The sequence below is a fragment of the Setaria italica genome, chromosome VI, assembly GCF_000263155.2.
Source record: "Setaria italica strain Yugu1 chromosome VI, Setaria_italica_v2.0, whole genome shotgun sequence".
NCBI lineage: Eukaryota > Viridiplantae > Streptophyta > Magnoliopsida > Poales > Poaceae > Setaria > Setaria italica.
This window is the reverse complement of record NC_028455.1, coordinates 1,594,712-1,617,421: the sequence shown is the minus strand read 5'-3', so window position 1 is coordinate 1,617,421 and position 22,710 is coordinate 1,594,712. Positions and strand designations below refer to the sequence as shown.

The 22,710-nt window shown below is 49.2% G+C and overlaps 3 protein-coding genes across 4 annotated transcripts in view; 1 reads left to right on the top strand and 2 right to left on the bottom strand.

Moving 5' to 3' along the window:
- Positions 1 to 68: 68 nt before the first annotated feature.
- LOC101770590 (YTH domain-containing family protein 2) lies at positions 69 to 4,351 on the bottom strand. The gene is made up of 9 exons (XM_004972496.3): positions 4,160 to 4,351; positions 3,189 to 3,262; positions 2,934 to 3,105; positions 2,521 to 2,597; positions 2,155 to 2,446; positions 1,976 to 2,043; positions 1,316 to 1,792; positions 920 to 1,132; positions 69 to 825 (listed from the first exon to the last, which is right to left on the bottom strand). The coding sequence occupies exons 1-9, from the start codon at positions 4,197 to 4,199 to the stop codon at positions 469 to 471; spliced, it is 1,770 nt and encodes a 589-aa protein (XP_004972553.1). The 5' UTR covers positions 4,200 to 4,351; the 3' UTR covers positions 69 to 468.
- A 7,058-nt stretch (positions 4,352 to 11,409) lies between these two features.
- On the top strand, positions 11,410 to 14,291 carry LOC101770199 (protein GAMETE EXPRESSED 1). 2 transcript variants are annotated; one of them, XM_022827461.1, is made up of 7 exons: positions 11,410 to 11,544; positions 11,724 to 12,305; positions 12,394 to 12,981; positions 13,084 to 13,210; positions 13,304 to 13,490; positions 13,590 to 13,746; positions 13,849 to 14,291. In XM_022827461.1, exons 2-7 carry the CDS (start codon positions 11,809 to 11,811, stop codon positions 14,144 to 14,146), a joined length of 1,854 nt encoding a protein of 617 aa, XP_022683196.1. In that variant the 5' UTR covers positions 11,410 to 11,544; positions 11,724 to 11,808; the 3' UTR covers positions 14,147 to 14,291. The 2 variants fall into 2 exon arrangements, with proteins under 2 accessions (XP_022683196.1, XP_004972552.1); XM_004972495.2 differs by lacking the exon at positions 11,410 to 11,544 and having other exon boundaries at positions 11,642 to 12,305.
- A 5,460-nt stretch (positions 14,292 to 19,751) lies between these two features.
- LOC101769517 (glucan endo-1,3-beta-glucosidase 6) overlaps positions 19,752 to 22,710 on the bottom strand; it is a 5,079-nt gene continuing 2,120 nt past the window's right edge. Inside the window, exon 3 of the mRNA XM_004972494.4 lies at positions 19,752 to 21,065. Coding sequence (XP_004972551.1) covers positions 19,946 to 21,065 — 1,120 coding nt within the window. The 3' untranslated portion in view covers positions 19,752 to 19,945. The remainder of the gene's footprint in view (positions 21,066 to 22,710) is intronic.

Genomic DNA, 22,710 nt, shown 5'->3' with positions numbered 1-22,710 from the left:
CTTTAATGCATTCTGACTAAGGGAGCTACTATAAAACTGTACAGGTTGAGAGAATAACAAGATGGAGATGCACAAAGGAGGATTTGCTCTGAAATTACACGAGGATGTAGTAGACAAGGAAAGACATGATAGTATAATCATCCAACTGCAGAAAATGCAGCGTTCCCGCAGCATTAATTTTGCAGCTTCTTATGGCTAAACCACTAGAATGAACAGCATTCATGGTGCGACACGAGGAACAAGGAAGAACATGCGGAAATAAAACAGGGACGAAGAGAACTGCAAACAATAATTTTGGAACTATGATATTGAAATTATAACCTAAATGATGAAACAAAGCCCTATGATGTTGTACAACTGACGCGACACGACCATATTTAACACAATCAACCTGCACTTTGCCCCCCTCCGACCTTCACAAAGCAGCACACTATTCAACTGCTGCTTACAAATTAGCAGACAGATGAATCAACCACTTCCCTCCACAGGGTCTGCTTTCACATTTGTGTCGCCTTCTTCGACCTTAGCTGTGGCTGTGGATCCATTTTCAGCTGAGGCGCTCTCAGCTTTCGGGGGTTTCCCACTGTTCTCGGCCTCCTCCAACTGGACAGCCTTAGCAAATGCATCTGACATATCAGCCACAAGAGCTTGAGCCTTGGTATCCGCTGGCTTCTGAGGAATGGTGTTGCCAGGTTGCTGTTGACGTCTGTTCTCCTGCAGGGCTTTCTCCCGCTGCTCATAGAAGTCGAAATCCTCCAAGATTGTCGTCTCAGCCTCATGGTTCTTGAAGATGGTTAACATCTGGAGGCCCTGTTCCAGCTTCACCTGCATGTTTTGTTCCCGAATGAGTTAGTGAATTAATTCAGAAAATCCAGCTTAGGCATTCAACTGATAGAGACCAATTTTAAGTACATTTCACCTCCTGTGTATCCCTGCTATTTGTCACAGGTTTATTATCATTATTCTCAAGAATGATGTGCCGCAGAAGGTTATTTGGGACATCTTTAATTATGTGCCACTTCACAGGGAACTGGCCACTCCACTTGTCCTGCTGCCAGTAATCAACACTTCTGTCGAAATCGACAGGTCCAATCATCTCAGCCACACCACAAAACTGACCACTGCCGTTAACCTATAAAAACCATAGGCAAAAAGCTTATAATTATGTACCAGCTTCAAGATCATGTGAAGAAATTACCAAAATTGTAAACACCCAACATATGCTAACACAGGGCCAAACAACCATTATTTTTCATTCTTAGATTTTCGTTAATGGGGAAGTAACTAACAACCAAAGGAGAGTGGCTGTTCTTACCGAGAAAAACAAGAAAATAGGGCAATGGTCTTCTTTCTCTTTGGCTGCACGGTAAGCAGAATCCAGCTTTCTATTCCCGCTAGCTGTGCTGGCCCAAACACTATACTTAATGCTCCTATGTACATGGTCCTCAGTGTAGGACTTTATTACAAAGAATTTGGCATCTTTGTACTCGGTGATAAAATCAGGGCGATTGTACAGTTCGCTATCAATCAATGGAACAGTTTTCTCACTTTTCTCATCTGCTGAGGAGTTCTCTGTGTCTTGTATCTTTGGTTTTGTAGCACGTGGCCCACGGTTTTGCTCATTCATAAACTCCAGAGAGCCATTGTGACTACCAAATGGCCTTTGTTGATTGGCACTCAAGTCAAAAGCACCAAATCTGCGACCAGAATTCCAACTTGGAGCAGTGCCTCCAAGTTTGCCACCTTGCTGGCGTGCCTTATAGGATCCAGGACCATATGGCGATCCGTGATGCTGCAATAACATATGTTGTCAGCAGTGAATATAAGGAGGATAATTAGCAAAATCAAGCAAATTTGAGCTCCAATATTGACTACACCCCCTGTATCAAAGCATACTTGAATCCTAATCACAAATAACCAAAGGAAGTAAACTAATTAACCAAGTACATACAGAACATACTGCATGAAAGCGTACCATTCCAGAAGCCAGTGGCATATTCCCTTGACCAAATAATCCAGGTGTGTTATTTGGCTGCGTTGGCGCTGGAAAACAAGATTCAAAATTAGCTCAGCATGGCCCTAACCGATCTATTATAACATAAATTGCTTGCAGTCATCGAAAGTTTGCAAGGAATTTGAAAGGACAAATGTTACCTCTGTCAAACGAACTGAATGGTTGGTGATACCCTGGTGTGGGTGAATACAGAAGGCCATCAGGAAGGAAGTACTCTGGCTGAAGCATATGGTCTCCTTGAGACATCCCTGTCACTGAGTTTGAATATCCCATGCTAGGAGAAGCCGGTGGTTGGTAGTATGAACTTGAGAAGGGAAAGTGCACAGGCAAGTATTGTTGGCCATCTCCAACAGTTGAAACAGGAGAATAAGCCCCATACATCATTTGGGGGTTGTTTGCATATCCAGGAGATAGCATGTCATTGTAGATACCCTTCAGAAAAACAAGACTTAGAAGAAATTTATATCAAGAAAAAAACATCTTAGTTTGGTAGTCCAGCTACTTACAGGTGATACAGAGTGGAGACCCTCCATGTTCACATAATGGGGATATTCCTCCCATTGCCCTGAAGGATTCATGTATCCTAAAATGGAAAAAAAAGATTATGAAATTTAAAACCAATTTCATTGAATTGAAAAGCTGCTGCATTGATAAGAACTAGGCATGGAGTCATTTGTGCTCTGTAACCCCATAGGGTCAAGATAGATACTTCAACAATGAATTCAAATAGAGGCGAACAAGGCAAACTAGTAAAAGAATAATCAATTGTATAGAACCAGTATAAGACAAACTTAAAAGGGAAATGACAGAAACATGGCCATCCAGAATCAGCGGATATATTTTTGTCCTGTCCAGTGCAGTGTGCAACATAACAAAGAGTGTGTACTTAACATTAAATACAAAAAAAATGTAAGCTAACCTCCAGGATAGAGTGCCTGTGGCTGCGGTGCATACACATTGTGCTGGTAGAGAAACGGCTGCTCTCCACCTTTTCCGACAGAGCTAGCTTTTTCCGGTGCTCCTTTTGGCGATTTTAAGGAGCTGGCACCACGAGCATTGCCTGCAGCCATATTCTCCGTACCAGAAATAACCTGATGCAACAACATAAATTTATGAGCAACATTTCAAAACACCTAAGAGGAAGGAAATAAAGTATAAAGGGAAACTAAATTACCTGCTCCTTAGAGCTTGCGCTCTTGGAGGGGTTATTCTCCAGTACAGCTTCCGACTGCAGCGAGATCATGCTATCTACAGAACATACACACATAGAAACATAAGTCCACGTCAGGAATTGTAACAAGATACTTTGGCATGTTGCCGTGCAACTTAAGACAGGTATAGCACTCATACACAATGCAAAAATGATTTCTACATAAAAGGAGGAGAGCTGTACACCTCCCCAAATCACAGCCCTACCAGAGTCTACTACAAGCCTATGTGCATTGTGTACAGCCAAACCATGAGGCTTGCGATGCTTGGGACATCAGCAGCAACCTCTCATCGCACCATACAGTAGCTTACTCAAATTCAATCCTTCCATGTACAGCACCGTCCCCAACCGAAGCTGAGAGCTCCCCATTGGCTACAGACTATTGTACTCCAGTCGTACCCGCGGCCGCCAGCTCGTGCAAAGCGGCACGGGTTGCAAAACGTCCCGTGGACGCCCGTGCACTGGTAAAAAGGAAAGCAAGAAAAAAGAAAAGACGCTCCTGCCCCTGCCCCCTACCGCGCAACCGCACCCCGCGCGACCGAATCCCAGCAACCTCCGCTCCGCGAGCCTCCCTCCCTCCCCCAAGCCCGCCCGCCCTCCGCGAGCACGCGCCGTTCCCCGACGGCGAGCGGGCTCGCGTGGAGCGAACGAATCGCGGGGGGGGCGCCCGAACCAATCTTGACCTAGAAACCGAGACGGAGCCGTGCCGCCGTCCCCCCGCGCCGCGCGAATCCCACAACCGGCGACCCCGCGGCCGAGATCGCTCCCCCCCGCGCCGCGAACTCGCGCCGAATCCGGCCCCCGCGGGAGCGCGGGGGAAATTCGAGCACCGACGCAACGCCCAATCACGAGCAGCAGCGGCAGCAACAGCAGCAGAAGAAGAAGGGAAAAAAAAAAGGAAGGGAAAGTCAAACCCCCCCACCAAATCCGGATACCTGCGGAGCCCTGGGCCTGCTGCTGCGGCGCGGTGGCCATGGCGGAGATCCGGGCGGGGGCTACGGCGCGCGTCGGGATTGGAGTCCTCTCCTCCCAGCGAGGGTTTAAGCATCAAAAATTGGGGGAAGGGGGAAAAAAAGTTTTTCCCCTTTTTATTGGACGCGAGGAGGGAGGAGGGGGAAAGAAAGAAAGAAAGAAACGACGAGCGCCTCTGCCCACCAATGATTTTATAGCAACCACCAGATCGAGCCCGGCCCGGCCCGGCCCGGCCCAGAGGCTTGTTTAACGGGCCCGATCGGGGATGCAATTTGCTAGGTGCGGCTGCGGTTAGATCTGAGGCCGGAACGGGGATCCACCAGGATCTCCACGTGCGATTTTGGGCTTGCGGTGCACGGCGGGCGGGCTCTCGCTAGTTGCTTGCACGGTGTTTAGGTGGAATTTCCAGATATGCCCCTTCTGATGGGGTCTGGGCGTCAGGCTGACATGGCGGTCCCACCGCTTGCCTGAACGCGGAAGTCTCGGTAAACCTGTGTTCATGTGTTCTAAACCCCTAAAGACAGTGGGGACGATGCGTGGATTAGTCATCTCCTAATAACAAAATCATCACCACTGTAAACGAATATTTCCCTATGTGTGATGAATTAGGCTCCATTTTGGTAGGATTTCTCAAAGTACTTCTCCACCAATTTTTGGTGAAGCCTTACCAAAAAGGCAACTTCAAAACGGCTCCATCACCGAAACTGAGGAGAAGCCGCAAAACGACTTACACTGGAGAGGAAGAGGAGCAAAAAAGTTAGCTTCACTGACTTCTCCCCCCTCTCTCTCTCTCTCCAAGCATTAAGTATTATAAAATTACATATATTACTATTAAGAAGTCGTTTCACCAAACATTTTGCAAAACGGCTTCAGCTCCACTAGAGAAGCCACTCTACCAAAGAAGTTGGAGCCGAAGCTGTTTTCGGAGGAGCCGGAGCTCTACCAAACAGGGCCTTAATTTGCCGGTTTTATGAAGAATGTACAGAAAAATTCATTTTATTCCGTCGGTACTTACAAAACGCATGGGAAAACGGTAGTACACACAGCAAAATTATGAATTATTATGAATTACCCAGCAGGGCAAGCGAAAATCCACAGGGAAATTACAATACACACGGAAAATTAGGAATCAATCTATCGGTTAATAAAACACACAGAAAAATTGCGTCGCATCCTCAAAGAAATTAGCCAAAAACTTTGTGATCGAGCAATATGCGCCAACCATTCATCATGGGAGCACATGGATACTTGTGTGCAAGCGAGCTCGACCGGGGCAGGGATGTCCGAGCTAGCATCCAATGTTGGAGCCTGCAGGACTGCCCCTCCATCCTAGGTGGGCTCAGATGTGGCCGGCCCCTCATCCAGCACCAGTGGCTGTACTCCTGTTGTACCTTTTGCTTTTGCCTGGCCCAGCCCATCAGAACAAACTGTGTTGGATAGGATTAACAGCTCCGCTTCCCGCCTCATTGGGTCATGTTCAAACATTGGCCTCCCTCGCAGCAACCTGGGTGAGGCATTGTCTTCCTGATGATGCACAAGAGTGTTGTCCACCTAAAGTTGTCTTGTGCCCCTCTAGGTATCCAGGGCCCCTTCCGTCATCATCCGGTCAAATGCCCGCACATTTGGACTGTCTCTTGACGTAGAGCAGTTGATGATGGCGTCTTGGATGTCTTCCACCCTTGCCTCTGTTTGAAGGTGTAGCGGCCACCCTTGCCTCAGCAAGAACGTGTTTGTTATTCTTTGCCAAGGCTGAAATCTGCATGTATTTCCTAGCTGTTTAGGAAATGTGGGAGAAATGGTGGCTAGTCCTAGAAAAAGAATCATGACTATTCATTAGTGCTAGGACGGCGATTGGCGTCCTTCTTTTCCAGGGTGAGAGATGTGCTATAGTGCTACGAAACTGGTGGCCATTATCAAAATCATGACCAACAACTCGAAGGAGTCCCACGGCTAGGCGATCACTTTAGTTCGACTTCTCGACTCAGCACCTCATTCGTATTTTTCTAGATTTATTTTAGAATTTAATCGGTGTTATTCTTTCAGTGATAGGCAACGCGTGTCCGTTCACAACGAGACGGCTATGGTACCTTTATAAATCTCGAGATTTTCTGGATGGAGATGCTCATAGGAATAGGACTGCGTGCATATATTCATATAGGGGGTGCGTATATTGATTTCCTGACAGAAGATTTGCTTCGAGCTAATTGGAGGAAGCGTTAGTGTTCTGGTTGTTGGTCATTGATTTTGTGTTGATAGATGTGGAGCAGGTGTCGCAACAATGCAGAGTCATTTCTTTTCCAACATAGTATTATATTTTTGCAACTCCCATTATGCCAAACCTAGGCAGATGATACGATGGGCTCCTTTGGGAGGGCTCCGGCTCCCGCTCCGCACGCTCGTCGGAGCACGGAGGAGCCGGAGCTGCACCAAACAGCATTGAGCGTGGAGCCGCTTCTGGGCACGTTTGGGAGGAGCGGAGACGTTTTAGACCTGCATGGCGGAGCTAAAAAAAATAGCTCAGTGACTCCGGCTCCGGCTCCACACGTGGAGCCCCCGCGAGGAGTCCTGTCAAAGGAGCCCATCTATGCTGGATACAAAGCTAACAATCATAATCGGATGAATAGAAGATTGATCTATGCTTGCTGGTAATTAAATTCCTCAGCATTCTTTTCCTCGGCTTCTTTACTTATGATCTTCATGAGTTGTTGATGAGGCAGCAGAGAATGCCCACCTGGACCCAACTCTCATTGTTTCCTATCAAATGGGAAAGGAAAAGATGAAGTACCATGTACTTCCTATCAGAAAAATGGAGGACATGTACATATTGTGCATTGACACGTGATGAACGGGAAATTTGAGCATTTCTTTAGGAAGAAATGACACTTGAACATCTGACATTTATGTCATTAATATTTACATAAAGTTGTTTCTCAGTCTTTCGAAATTTTGCTTCACATGCAAAGCGATGGACTCTTGTCAGTATTGGATATTTGGTTTGATGAAAAACTGACTAGCAGAGCAATGAAGTAAAAAATTTGTAGTTCTAAAATAATATTGGTACTGCATTTTATTTGCTTGCAATATTTGATTTTTGAACACTAAATTTATAAAAAAAATCAAATTATTTTATAGTAGTAAAAATATCCAAAACCCAATTGCCATTTGTAGTTTAAACTTAATGTTGTAAGAAAGACATGGATGGTAAAAAAAATTCTAAAGTTTTTTCATCCGAACATGCTTTGGTTATAGCTTTGAGAATTAACAAAAAAATCACTGTGACTCCCAAAGTATAAAACTCTATTTAGAATTCATTTGTCAATCGAAGGCCAACATTGAGACAATATATATCTCTTAATGCTACACATTTGAAAAAGAGATGGGATAGTATGTACTCCCATATCCGCGTTTTTGTTCTAGATGCTAGGATCTAGGATAAGAAAGTTCTGACATTCTGATGGATACTCATGGCAACAAGATCTTAAGTCCTCCATTTCTCCAGGCATAGAGGTAGGCTATAAAATACTCTCCCCACTCTATTTTTTCAACCTCGTCAGTAATCGCATGGAAATACAAAGTTATTTGTTTCACTCCAACGTCCCAATACAACTGTGGATAACTTTCCAACTCCATGGCCACAGAACATTCAAAGAGGAAATGGATTCACATGCCTCTAGCTTCTGCTTAGCTTGGTCACCTTTTAGTTTATATAGAAAGATGATGATTCAAACACAGAGAGCTCATCCATTTTTTGCCTTGTAAACATGAAAGCGCTAATGCACTTTACATTTTGTGCATGACCTTCTGACCAACCAGTGTCTATGAATGAAGAAAGCACAATTATGTGTTCTGCTTGATCAGTTTCATGTGTGATGTGCTGTTGCAGTGCTGCTGCATTCCAAGTGTCAACCCGGCACAATCCCCGCCTGATCCGTTTTCTCGCCGGCCTTTTTTGCATGATGCTTTTTCATTATTACCAGCCCCCTTTGTTGCGTCATGCCTTCTCCTTATTACCAGCAGTACTATGACCTTATCATCAGTGGTACTCGATAGACTGCAGGTGATCCACGCAATACACATTTTTTTTAACGAACCAGGCAGGCTGCAGATTATATTAAAAAGAAAAATAAATTTAGATTGGGCAAACAACAAAGAAACAACACCGGTCGGTTGGATTGGGACATCAACCCATGCCGTACCACGCCAAACGCACAACTCAAACTCAACTCAACCACACAACATCGGCCGGTTGGATTGGGACATCAACCGGGTCTCTCTCAACTCTGCTCGGTCGGATTGGGACATTGACATGAGCCTCAACGAAGACTCCGCCCGGTCAGATTGGGACATCGACCCAAGCCTCCACGAACTCTGCCTAGTCGGATTGGGACGTCATCACGAGCCACCACACAACCAACGCCACAGACCGGATCATTTTTTGTGTAAAAGGAAAGAGAAAGAAAGGAAAAGAAAGAAAGCACCCTCTTGGAGCCACCATCGCCAAAGCAAGCTATCTTGCCGGAAGTGCCTGACATCGCCTTCAAGAAGGTCATGACGTCGAAGATGTCGTCGATGCCAGCCCAAACTGGGTTGGATTTTCACCCGCCTCATCCGACATGGAAGAATAGCATCAAGCCATTGTCCCTAGACAGGAGCCAAGGCCCACGCAAGAGATGCCCGACGTCACCTTCAGGAAGGACATGATGCCAATGGCGCTATCCACGTCGTCCCAAGAAAGGATGGGTTTTCACCCGCATCATCACCACGGTGTAAGGAAATGGCCGGCGCCACCAGCCCCACCACCATGGTGCTGCTGGTGAGCCTCCGCACGGTCGCAGCCAACGACACCACCACGGCGACGCTCCCAAGCAATTCAGTGAAAGGAGCATCAAGATGTTTCGAGTTTGCAGCCTGAACACCGAGAGCATTAAGGTCCACGACTTCAGTTCTTTGAACAGATGTACCCATAATAGCATGGAAGTGATTATAAAGCAGCTGCTCCTTCTGTTGGTGTGTATAAGCAACCATGCCATTGTGCTCCAGGCTAGTAATGAATTTCTTTTTAGTCCTGAAACTGGACTGTATGTGAAATAGTTTAGTGTTTGCATCGCCGTCCCTTTAGAAGAGCATCCTTGATCGTAGCCGTGCAATCGTCCTCTCCAAGGATGTGAGCCCAAGAACTCTGCATTTGAGCTGCTTACGAAGTTGCTGTTCCTCCAGCGTGAGTTGTTTCACTTCCTGAGCCCGGTCAAGCCATAGTATAATTGTTTTCGCCACTGAAAGCTGCGTTTTAACTTGACCGACGCTACGTTGGCTCCATCTTTGAAGTTCTTTAGCAGTATTTTTTAGCTTATAATCCAGCCGGGCAAAAGGATCGATCGTCGTGTTTGGGCATGTCCACCCCGTCGCTACGGCCTCCATAAACCCGTGCAGCTTTATCCACCATGGCTCAAAATGAAAGCGACGCTTGACCGTGAAAGCTGCATTAGTCGCGAGATGTAAGGGGCAATGTGTTATGAACGACGTATAGGAATATGAAGTAAAAATCAAACCACAGAGGAGACACACGATTTAACGTGGAAAACCCCTCCGATGTGAAGGGGAAAAACCACGAGCACCAGCCAGCAACAATCTCACTATCTCAAGAGTTTTGGGTGACGGCTTATAAGAGAATCAATCTCCACGAAACCCTAGCAAGGGTGTATATACCGTACCGTCAGAAGCCCGACCTATATCCTGGAGTGAATTTGGAACAACTCCAACACAATGATCACTCATTGCCGACGACATAGCCTGGAGGAAGGAGTAAGGGAAATGAGCTTCCCATTCAACGGAGACAAGAACTCGGTCTAGTTTCGCCATTGTCGGATTTGAACGTTTGTTGCTCCACGTGTAGCGACGTCCATGCAAGTATACATCCTTCAGTTGGAGGTCATCAACGAAACGACGAAAATGACCCAAATTTCTCCTGTTTATGTTCATGTTGCTTTTGTCGGCTGCGTCCAATAGCAGGTTAAAATCGCCTGCAAGCATCCACTTTGTGGCCACGACGTTATGCACCGAACGGAGCTCATTAAGGAACAGCACCTTGTCTTCATCGGGCTGGGGGCCATAAACTGAGGTGAGGGACCAAGGGTCGGACCCTGCCCCTCCAGTGATCGACACAGTGACGGAAAATTGGCCGGTGTGCAATACAGAACAAGCAAGTTCAGGTCCTCCAAACAACTAGTATGCCCCCACTAGCGCCGGCCGACGGCAAGTAAGAGAACGTGGAGAAAGAGTTGCCGAGAGCTTCAGCCACGACGAACGGCGTGATCGACCTCGAGTTTCGTCTCCTGGAGGGAGACCACCGAGGCACTGGCTTCAGCTACAACAGTGCGCAAGACATCTCTTCTAGAGCGCGCACATTCCAAATAAGAATGTTGACATTGGCCGCGTCCATGAGGCTTGCTGACGACCAATGATGGCGACGCTGGTGGCGACGGCGTTCACGCGTTCGCCGAGACCGACCCGGCCTGACTCGCTATCTGCATAAGATCGGCATCAGAACAGCGCGTTAGCCGCAGGGAAGATATCCCGCAGAGCCGCGAAATGGCGCGGTTGCACCGTCGTGTGTAAGAATTTTATCAAATTCAGTAGCGGCAGCGCAATTTGCATCATCGTCGTTCGCAATAATGCCGAGTTTCCGCATGGCGAGCACCTCACCCTTCTTAGACGGGCGAACGACAAGGTTCAAGGGCTGGTTGGCAAGACGACCACTCCTTCTCGGTGTCGGCGCTGCCCCTGGGTTGGACGGTGGTGGCCGCGGCGTTCTTTGCGCCAGCGGCGTTTGTATCATCAGGCGGACGCTGCTAAGAAAAGCTTCTGCCTTTGCCTGGGCTGCTTGGCACTCGTCGTCTTGTGTTGTTGCGTTAGTGCTCACGAACGACGAGTTCTGCGTAGGCACGGCGCCAAAATTTGGAACCCGCTGTGAAACAGAACACGCAGCAAACCCGTGGAAGGATGCCTCTTCACCTCCCGGCTGTTCGATCGGTTCCCCACCCAAGGGAGGTGCCCCTTTGTGTGAACCAGCGCATCTTTTCACCACGGTCTTTTTAGTTTTTACCACACCACCTCCTCCCCGCCGGCCTCCTCCTCCTCCACGGCCGGCCCCCTCTTCCTCCTCCCCGCCGGCTCCTCCTCCTCCTCCACGGCCGGCTCCTCCTCCTCCTCCCCGCGGGCCTCCTCCTCCTCCTCCACGGCCGGCCCTTCCTCCTCCCCGCCGGCTCCTCCTCCTCCTCCTCCTCCTCCTCCTCCACGGCCGGCGTTGCCTTGCTTGTTCTTGGATTCTTGTTGCAGCTAATCGCTTTAGGTTGTTATTAATAGCATGGATTTTCGTTGATTTTTCGTCTGAAATAGAAATCGATAACAACAAAAAACCTCTTGATGACGATTATATGTTCGGGTTTTATAATCTTTATTAATTCACAGCATATAACAATCTGTATCCAATGAACGGGTTTTGATGCTTCCCTTGTTCGATCCTGGCAGGGACTGCGACTATTAGCCCCTGATTTTGACCTGCCACGATCAAGCTCAATTCTTGACGGAACCAAGCTCAGTTACCAGTCGAATCATGACGAGAAACGCGTGGTCCGTGCTGCTGATTTTGATCTGCTTATGGGTGTGCCCTCTGAGGACCAGTGGATTGTCATGGAACATCATCTCCTCCTCATCGCCGGGCTCGTCGGCGAAGGCGGCTAACCAGCGCGCTCCGATGATGGAGCTAGATGGCGCGGTGGCCGACTTCTCCATGGACGGCGCCAACGACCCGCGAGGGCTGAAGCTGCTGGAGAACGCGCAGAGCAAGCTCGCCGGGCCGAGGAACTGCTGGCAGGAGGCGTACCGGAAGCTTTTCGCCAGCTGCGGCGATATCATGGCCGATCAGGAGAAGCAGTCGCGCCTGGCCTGGCACCTCAGCAGCTGCTTCCAGGAGGACTCGGGGCGGCCGCCCTTCCCGTCCTGCGCCGAGGGCTCCAGGATGGTCCATTGCCGCAGCCGGCTGAGTGATTCCGAGGGGAAGGTGTTCCTTGAGTTCTTCCTCGAGACCAATACCCTGTGCCACCAGTTGCAGTAAGTTTTTTTTTTTGTCTCTTAATTTTCCATTTTCAAATTAGATTTTTTTCAGTAATAAATCTGACGGTCTGGTTGATTTGTTCAGGGCTGAAGCGTTCAAGCACAACACAGAGAGGCTCGTCAATGACCTGACAAGGACATCCAAGTCTGCCGAGGAGAAGCTCGAGGTGATCGAGGCGAGGTCAGATCAAATTATTAAGGAGTCTGAAAAGGTTCAGGGCAAGATATCATCGATCGAGGAACAAACCGACCGTCTGGCAGAGACGTCGAAGAACGTGGGGGAGCAGATCAATGGCGTGCTGGATCACTCGAAGGCCATCTTTGAGCAGTCCAAGGAGATCGCCAAAGCTCAGGCAGCCCTCAAGGAAGGGCAAACGGAGATGAGGGAGAAGATCGACGCAGGCATGGCGCGCGTCGAGGAGTCGTATGATAGCCTTGGTAAAGGGATGGATAACCTGAAAGAGGAGGCAGGATACGTTAAGAGGGAACTAAAAAGTGTTGGCGATTCAATGTCTTCAAAGATGCAAGATTTGCAGAGCAAGGCTGATGATATTGGGAGTGTGGCTGGCAAGTCATTGGAGAATCAGATGCAGCTGCTGGATCGTCAGAGCCGGACCATGGAAGGATTGAATAATCTCCACAGCTTTCAAGCAAAAGCTCTTGAAGAAAGCAGGTATTGTATTTGTGTGCTGCTCATTTTGTATTATTGTTCATGGACGAATTATTAATATACATCTGAAAAAAAAAGATGCTGATTTTAAACGAGCATTTGCAGGGAAACAGTTCAGAAACTTGCGCAGTTTGGCCAACGCCAGCAGGAAGAGCTATTGGCCCGGCAAGAACAGATCCGGCAAGCCCACGATCATCTCATCCAAAACTCGCACTCAATACTGGAAGCACAGGTTCTTATCCATCTCATTCTGAAGAATCTAAAAAATTTTGTCCCATTTGGGTCTTCAAATCTCCCACCTACTTATTGAATTTTTCACCCGCAGGAAGAGTTCAGAGCAAAGCAGGCCAACATTTTTGCCGCTCTGGATAAACTGCACATCCTGCACAACGCCATCCTAGCTGAGTCTCGCTTCATCAAGGCATTCTTCTTCTACTGCTGCATCGTGTTCCTCATCTACATGCTCACTAGTGCAAAGCAAACGTTCAGCATCCGGGGCCAGCTCTACTTTGGTATGACTTCATCCCTGTAATTCACAACTTGTATGCTAGAGTTAATTTCTACATCAGGTGAATGCCCATTTTTGCTGACATCCATGTCTGCCCCGTCAGGTCTTTGCATCACATTAGTCCTGGAGATTGGGCTGATCAAGATCGGCGCCGACGACTTCGACAAGCAGTTCTGGGTCATGTCCAAGGTGTTCTTGGTCAGAATGCTGTTTCTCGGGGTCGCCACTGTCCAGATCCTTCACTCTATATTCACCTACAGGTATGTCAGTATGTGACAAACGAACTGCATATTCAGAATTTCAGCAGCATGTTGACAAAAACCGTTGCTGCAATTTTAACTTCCTGATTACCCTTCCTTCAGGGACTACGAGGCGCTGAACCACCGGCTCCTCCAGACGCTGGTGGAGAAAGTCCGGGCGCTGGAGAAGAACGCCGGCGGGAGGGCGCAGCTGCCGTACGACACGGAGGAGAGCGAGGGGAGCCTGATGGATTACTCGTGGGTCTTCGACGAGCTGGCGGACGAGGTGGACAGCAAGGTGGATCCGAGCTTCGTGGTGCGGCCGTGCCACGAGGTCGTGCTGCCGGAGGAGGTCGGCGACGGCGAGAACTCCATCACAACGTTGGTGGGCCGGAGGTACAATCTACGGTCGCGGAAGTAGGCAGTCAATGTCCTCCATCCTAGTAGTTTTTGTGTTGGGAGGTGCCAAATGAGATGTTGACGAAAATTTGTTCACACGACGATGTTTTAGCATACTGTGATGAAGCTACGATCCCGAAATAAAGTTACGCTGGATTAATATGCATTGTCAAAATCTGATTGATTCGCCATTGTTGTTCAAACGTCCGACGTTTGTTGAGTTTTCATTCCCACGCTTCTTGTAACAGGAGAGAAGATGCGTTACAAGGCCCAAGGAAGGCCCTGAGTTTTCTCTACCTTTCAACGGCCCAGAACGAAAAGGCCGTTGAAGCAGCAGTCCATCAGTCGCAGGCCGAGTTTGACATGGGCCCGTTTCCTGCCCAGAAAAAGGCTCATGAGTCATCACGAGTTCACGACAGGTCGACGGCAAACTTAGGCGTGATAATGGGTTGAAACCCGCTCCAAATCTGCCCCAGCCCGCTCCATAATTCTATTGTGTTAATCCAACTCAACCCACCCACAACCATAAATTGATATAACCCATATTTTTGGTACATGAATCTATAAGTTTATACAAATCTCGTATTCACATCTTAAAAGTTCAGAGAAATTGATCGAAATTTGTTGCAGATAAATTAGTTTGACAGTTCGCTACTTTATACAAAGTAGTGCGGTTGGACTTATATATGGACCCGCGTCAAGAGCCAGATCCTAAAACTAAAACCTCGCGTTCACACCTTACAATTTTAGAGAAATTGACCAAAATTTATTGCAGTTGAATTAGTCTGACAGTCTGCTACTTTGTACAAAGTAGTACGGCTGGACTTATATGTAGGCCCCGCGCTAAGAGCCGGACTCTAAAACTAAAATCTCGCGTTCACCCCTTAAAATTTTAGAGAAATTAACCGAAATGTGTTGCAATTGAATTAGTCTGATAGTCCACTACTTTATACAAAGTAGTGCGGTTGGACTTATATATGACCCCGCGTCAAGAGCCGAACCCTACAACTAAAATCTCGCGTTCACACCTTAAAATTTTAGAAAAATTAACCGAAATGTATTGCACTTGAATTAGTCTGACAGTCTGCTACTTTATACAAAGTAGTGCGGCTGGACTTATATCTGGACCCAGCGTCAAGAGCTGGACCCTAAAACTAAAACCTCACGTTCACACCTTAAAATTTTAGAGGAATTGACCGAAATTTATTGTAGTTGAATTTGTCTGACAGTCTGCTACTTTGTACAAATTAGTATGGTTGGATTTATATGTAGACCCCACGTCAAGAGCCGGACCCTGAAACTAAAACCTCACGTTCACACCTTGATAAATTGACCAAAATTTATTGCAGATAAATTAGTTTGACAGTTCGCTACTTTGTGCAAAGTACTGTGACTAAATCTACATATAGATCCCACGTCAAGAGCCGAAACCTGGAAGTTAAACCTATGAGTTAAACCCATACAAACTCAAACAAAAAACTACTTCCAACCCATCCCAACCCGTATTTGTGATATACTCAACCCGTCCCAACACATTAGGTACTAAAACCTATTTTAACTCATTCAAACACACCCCGCATCACAACCTGTGATATGAAACCCATTTCAACCCATCCCATAGCAGCGCTAGGCAAACTTTTTTCCTCTAATAAGAAAACGACAGTAAACTTTTCGCCGCCAGCTACTACGACTGTCGCTGTACGGGTTGATACTGTTAGAGTCGTAGAAGAAAATACCGTACCATCTCAATCAAGAAAGCACGAAGATAAAAGCTATTTGCAGCCAGCTTAAAAACTCAACCCAGGCAGTCAAAAAAGTTGACCGACATGCAGCAAGCCGAACTGCACAGACCTGAGCCATCGCGCTCCCCAATCCCCATCGTACTATTTCCCAGTTCCCACACGATTTCCCCGCATACCACCATGCACGTCGTACACGTACACGTCTTGAGTTGCTGGCACGCCACGTGTAGCCGGGTCGGCCCCGGCCAGTCGGCAGCCGCCACCTCGCGCCTGGTCCCCGGCCCCGGGCCCCGTGCCGCCGCCGGGCGCGGCCGCTCCAGGAGCGGCGCGCCCGCGAAGCCCGAGTGGGCAACGGCCGCGCACGTGCCGAGGTCCGGACCATACGCCTTGCTCTTGCGGATTGCGGTCTTGCCCACCGAAAACGGAAAGGAGCCGCTTCGTCATGCTCCAGGGCAGGACTCATCCATGTTCTGAGAGCTCCAAAGAGAGAAGAAAAAGGACTCCAGGTTCTAAAAGCTCAAAAGAGTGAGAGCTTCAGGTGTTTCCTCTCGTAAAAAATCTCGCTGGTAGCTTCGTTTACTCACTATCATACGTCACACTACAATAACTCTGAGGCTCCGTTTGGATGTCGGGAGGGCTTGGTGTTGAATTGAACTTAATAACAAATCAGACAAGTTTTCGAAATAGCTCACAATACCAAAACGTTTGTTTGGATGCATTGCTTGAAGGAATTCAATGAATCTTTAAATACCCAGTCTTGTTTAGATATGCATATAGTAGAATTGGCATTGGTTATCTTCTTCTCTCTGGATCAACCGCTAGCTCGCTACCTCTCCTTCTCCTTTGCCGGCGCGGCGGCGACATGAGAGGGGGGGCCGCGCCCTCCTCTTCCTCGCTGACTCCTTGCTCGTCCCGTGGGAGATTGAGGAGGGCCGTCGGGAGCAAAACGGGGAAAGCCCATGGAGGGGCAGCTGGTGGAGAGAACTACTGGGGTAGTGTGGCTCATGCGAAGGGAGCTGGCGCGAAGGGAGATGTAGGGGACAACGCGAACAGAGAGACGCGAGGGGCGGGATGAGCACGATTCCTGCGAATACGAAGGGGGTGCGCTCGGTATCGAGAGCAAGGGGTTGAGTGGGTGATGAATGCCGGTTGGTATTGGAGTTGATTTCCAATTCCGAATTTCAAGACATCCAAATAGTTGGCATTCTGGAGTTCAATGCCAATTCCCAATTCCAAGCGTGAATGCATACATCCAACTTATTCTTTAATTAACGCTTGTTTTTTCAGATGGGAAAATAATAGTTGTCCCTAAAAAGTACGAAATGAAAATGGAGGTGACCACAGCAGGTAGCTGCGCATTCAACTTATCAAACAGAACTCAATCCCTACGAGACCCTTCCTTGAGGGCTTCTTTGGAAACTCGAGTCCCATCGGGGATCCCATCGTTTTCCATGGGCTGGAAGCCCACGCGGGGAATTGACCACGGGCTAAATCGCCAGGTCATTTCACTATCCTCGAGTTTTACCCGTGCCGAGCGTTCCCCACCAGCGGAGTCCGGTCGCCTCTTCCCCGCGGCTCCCGAGCGACGCAGCGTAGGTCGCCCATGCGGCTCCCCTTCCCTACGCCTTGCCGTCGCCGCTCCTGATCACGTCGCCGTCGCCTCCCCACCACCTTCCCGTCATCGTTGTCTCCTCCCCGCCACCACCTCTCCATCCCTACGCCGGCTCGATCTCCACCACTGCTCCATAGAGGCGTGGGCAGCAACCAGGCTAGTTGCTGCAAGCCCACCCTCGCCGTCATTGTAACCATGGAGAACGGTGGCCCCCATCCAGGACCCAGGGAAGGTCCACCACCTGAGCCCCCTGCCTCATCTGTGAACCGTGTCCTCTTTGGCCATGGATGTTTCCTACTCCATTGTGAGAAGCCCAGATAGTCCTCATCTTTCGTACTGTCATAGTTATCTAGCAGAGTGTCATCGTCCGATGAATCACTGGAGACGTTCCAGTCCTAAACCTCGACGATTCTGATGTGCACTCTGTACCACAACCCATCATGTTTGAAGTGAAACAGTTCATGGGGTTTCAAGAAGAGCCCACATTCCACGTATGGTGACGACGGCTCGGGGATGAAGATCAACTTCTCATTTGGAACAAAATCTGGGTGAGTGCACCAGCCAGCAAGGTACCAAATTGCGTTGTTGTCTCCAGCAAGCTGGGTGGGGCTTCAACCAGGTTAGAATAGGCTGATACCAGAACAATTTGTGCAGTCTCCAAATTACGAGCGTGTGCAGGGATTCCTTGGAGCTTAACCAACACTCTGAACCGCATTGAAGCCAGGCTTGTCATGGATTGGCGACGCCACCTTCTCCAAATCAGCTGGAACAACGCTTCTAGTGGCAAGTGAGAGTGTAAAATCCGTTCCGCTATCGCTGGCATACTGAACTGAACCAGGAAATCGTCTGGGTCGGACCTATATACGGAATACTCCTCTGGAATGAGATTGAGGAAATCCTCAAGAATTTGTCCAACCTGCAAGACAGAAACCTTCGGGCGCACACCTCCAATCATCGCTACCAAGACGCAAGATGAAAGATGTGATTCTTGAGTATCCATCTTGTGCGACCTTGGCACCACGCACATTTCAGTTTCTGGGCAACGAACAAAGTGAGCATAGGCCCTAGGTGACGCCGACGGTGAGGAAAAGGACATGTCCTCAGGACCAGGCGGCACATAGATTGCTGGAGGAGAACCAATGTGTCCAGTAGACTGGGAGTGTGCTGACCTTGTGGCATCGTAGGAAGAAGAATGACCACGCGCAGCCGAAGCTTGAGCCTGTGCCACCATTGGGGGCTGATATGGGGGTGGAGGAGGGCGGCGGCGGATGGGCTGTGTTGGAGAGCGACCCCGCTTGCATTGGCGCGACCGATGACCCTCTCGTCTGCAGCGGAGGCAGCGGGATGGGTTTCTGCAGGCAGCGGTTGACGTGGTCTGTAGCAAAGTAGTTGAAGCAGTGACCTACCAAGTCCGCCGGAACCGAGCGTGGTACGGGATGCGGGCTAGCTTGCTCGTTGCATCATCCTCGACGGCGATGCACCTCCACCCAGCCCTCACTGGATGGCCCCTCGTCGCTGACACTGGGAATCCGCGGTTGGCGACATGGAGCGACCGGGGGTGGGTGCACGCTCCAGCCGTCCCTGCGCCTTGGGTCGGCCGACCTGCTCGTCATATGTTGGTCCTCTCCTTCGAGCATCCGCCATGAAGCCACTAGGGGACGGGGTAGGGGGATGGGCAGCCGGCGAAATATCCATTGCCACCGCCTTCTCCTTCCCTTTCCAATGGGCAGCGGACAACGACCTTGACTGCGACTCATCCAAGGAATAGGAGGAGGAAGCACTATACCTCAGCCAATTTGGGGTCCCTCTTGACGGCCCCTCAGCTCGCCGCTCGAATGGTGGGGCTAGAGGGTTGAGGGATGGCGACTAGGGCGATTACATTGCTAGGGACGTCGCTGCCGACGAGCCCGTGATGTCCGCTGTTGGGGGAAGGGGGCGGATCTAGATCTTCCGCGTCTCCCCGTCCATCATCAGATCCAGCGGTGCCCATGCGGGCCTTAGATCTTCCGTGTCTCCCCGTCCATCATCAGATCCAGCGGTGCCCATGTGGGCCTGAGGCAGCGCGCGGAGCGAGGATGGATGCTGGGGCCGGAGTAGATGTCGGAGGGGTGTGCTCAAGGTGCGGGGAGCTAGAGAGAGAAGCTAGAGAGAAGCTTGCCAAAAAAATTCCAGAGATAGACCTGTGTCCTCGAGCGGCTGACGCGGATATATAGTTGGTGATGTTAATTGGCTAAGGTTTTTTGTGTTAGTGTTACAATTTTATAAAAAAAACAAGTTAACAACACACAAATGTGGCAATTTGAAATCAAAGAAATACTTATATCCAACCAAATTAAAAAGAAAACACAATTGGGCGATTAAGATGGACAGCTAAGTAGCAGTACTTGTCAAGAATCCTCTCTTCCAAATTAAAGCTAATGAACACAAAACGCGCGCGGACGACCGATGAGGAAACGCTTCATCAGCCTCAGAGCAGCATGGACATGAGCGCGATCGCGGCGAGCACGGAGGCCGCCCCGGCGGCGACGCCCCTGGCGGCGCTAATAGCCGCCGCGGCGCCGACGTCGATCTCGACGATGAACCGGCAGGTCCCGGTGGAGGGGTCGACGGAGGTGGTGGTGGCGAGCCCCCTGAAGTCGCATGCGCGGTCGTCCTGGTCCATGGTCTGGTAGTAGCTGTTGAATGCGTAGGAGACGTTGCCCCTGGCGTCGAGCCCCCCGCAGGAGGTCTTGTACCCGAGCGCCGTGCAGTCGGCGAGCCCGCACGCGTAGCTCACGCTGTCGCCGACCTTCTGGTCGGCGAGGTCCGCCGCCGGCTTCAGCACGCACCACCTCTTCTCCAGGTACCTCACGCCCCTCGCCGGCTTCAGCGTCGACCCGCTATTGCCGCCGGCGAGGCTGAGCGGGTACTTGGGCGTGCCGTCGTAGTTGAAGATGCCCCAGTGGCGCTCGAAGTTCCCCGGCTGGATGCTCTTGCGGTCCTCGTCGACGAGGCTGAAGAGGTAGGCGTCGACGGGGCCCGGCCGCAGCGGCGTGCCCCGGCCGCCGGCGATGTGGTCCAGGAACCCCTGGTTGAACCGCCGCGCGTAGTCGAGGTTCGCGTTCGCGCTGCCGTCCGTCGGCCAGCCCACCTCGCCGACGACGATCGACACGTTCCCGTACCCGTTCCGGCGCAGCGCCGCCACGAGCGTATCGTGGTTGGCGTCGAAGGTGTTCTGGTACGTGACGCCGCCGTCGGCCACCGGCGACGAGGAGCCCTGGAAGAAGGCGTAGTCGAGCGGGAAGTTGGGGTCCGAGTACAGGCTGATGAACGGGTACACGTTGGCGACGAACGGCGCCCCCGTCGACGCCAGGAACTGCACGATGGTGAGCATCAGGCCGTGGATGTCGGCGCGGAAGTCGCCGTCGGAGGGCTTCCCCGTCGACGACTGGTACACGTCGGCGTTCAGCGGCACCGTGACCTTGACCTTGTCGGCAAGCCCGGCCTTCATCAGCGCCGACTGGATGTTCTGCATCGCCGGGAACGTCGTGTTCAGGTACGTCCCGTTGAATGTCTCCAGGAACGGCTCGTTCCCAACGGCCACGTACCTGCACATCCGTCAGGAAAACAAAAACAAAAAAAGTTCATAATTAATTTCTACTAAATATTGAATTTTCATTACAACTGCTTTTATGATTTCCCTACAATTTGCAATAAACAAACTTAGTTCAAAATCCAGATTAAATTCGTCACTTGATTAAATTACTGAGATTAAAAATTCAGATAAAAATCTTAGAGGATGAAACTTCATTGTTTGATCTTATTATTTCTCCAGGTGAACGATGATTTCGATCGAACAAAAAGGAATCGACTAAACGGAATAATCTTATTGGTGGATCCATGATGTGAGAGGAGTAGAGGACCACTGGCATATGGTTAGACATATGCATCATACAGGGAAGCATGACTTAAACTGAAAATGATGAATACACACTGAAATTCTTAAGACACTGCAGGCAGGAATTTGCCTCAGAGGAAATCTTTGATGTTGAATTTGTGGCATGGTCCCATGAAATGTGACCATCACATTTAATCATGGCTCTCATGAATATCACGGCGATCCGCGGGGTATTTGAATTATTGGACAGCAATAAAGTCGGAAAACTCTGAAAGCAGTGTGATTGTGAATTTTGTGATTTCGATTGCCACCACAATCTCTGTTCGGTGGTTAAGCCAAAGAACTCACCAAGAGGTACTACTATCACCAAGACATTTCTACCCATTCACCTTAGAAAATTCTCATGACACGGCCAAACATATAATTCCCCATTTAAAATACAAGAATTCCCGTATAAACCAAGATAAAAAAAAAATTCCTGCTTTCCAAATGAGCCTGAACTTAAGAATGATGCATGGCAAGATCACTCAGGAAGCTTGGAGATGGAATATGAATCTGTTCATGCCAGAGCACATTGGCGGATTCATGGAGGAGACGTGACAGGTACATGGTCTTTCTGGATGGACGGTGACATGATCAGGAACCAAACCATGGTCTAGAAAGGTTTGCGAGAGGCCGATGCTAAACGTGTCGGACGCTCTCAAGCTCATCAGGAGTGCATGATTGTGCCTTTTTTTTTTCTCCTTTCTATCCAGTGCCCATGGTATACTATACACGTCCCAATCAAGATGTCACCAATGGGAAGCCCACAGGGCCACAACAAGTGGCATCATCAGCACCGGGAGATTTTGCAGGACGTTTGGGTGGGATCCCAAAGGCCAAAGCTATGTCGTGTGTTTGCAGGCAGGAGCACTGGGCAAAAGGCTGGAAAAGGCACCCCATCCTGTGCCATCCAGAGCTTTTGATGTTGCCATGGGGATTGGGAAATGGCTGGGGCAGAATTTGAGCTTGCTTGCAGCTGTGGGCTTCCCCTAGAGAGGAAGGAACCTTAGCCTAGCTTTAGAAGGTATCTGGATCTGTCACATCAAACCTTCGGATGCTAATTAGAAGAACTAAATATGAGCTAATTATAAAACTAATTATACAGATGGAGGCTAATTCGCGAGATGAATTAATTAGGCTTAATAGATTCGTCTCGCGAATTAGCCTCCATCTGTGCAATTAGTTTTGTAGTTAGTCTATATTTAATACTCCTAAATATTTGATGTGACAGGGACTAAACTTTCGATGTGCCAACAGAAAACAATCCAAAACAAAAAAATGTATTGGCAATGACTTTGGTCATCTTTTTCTTC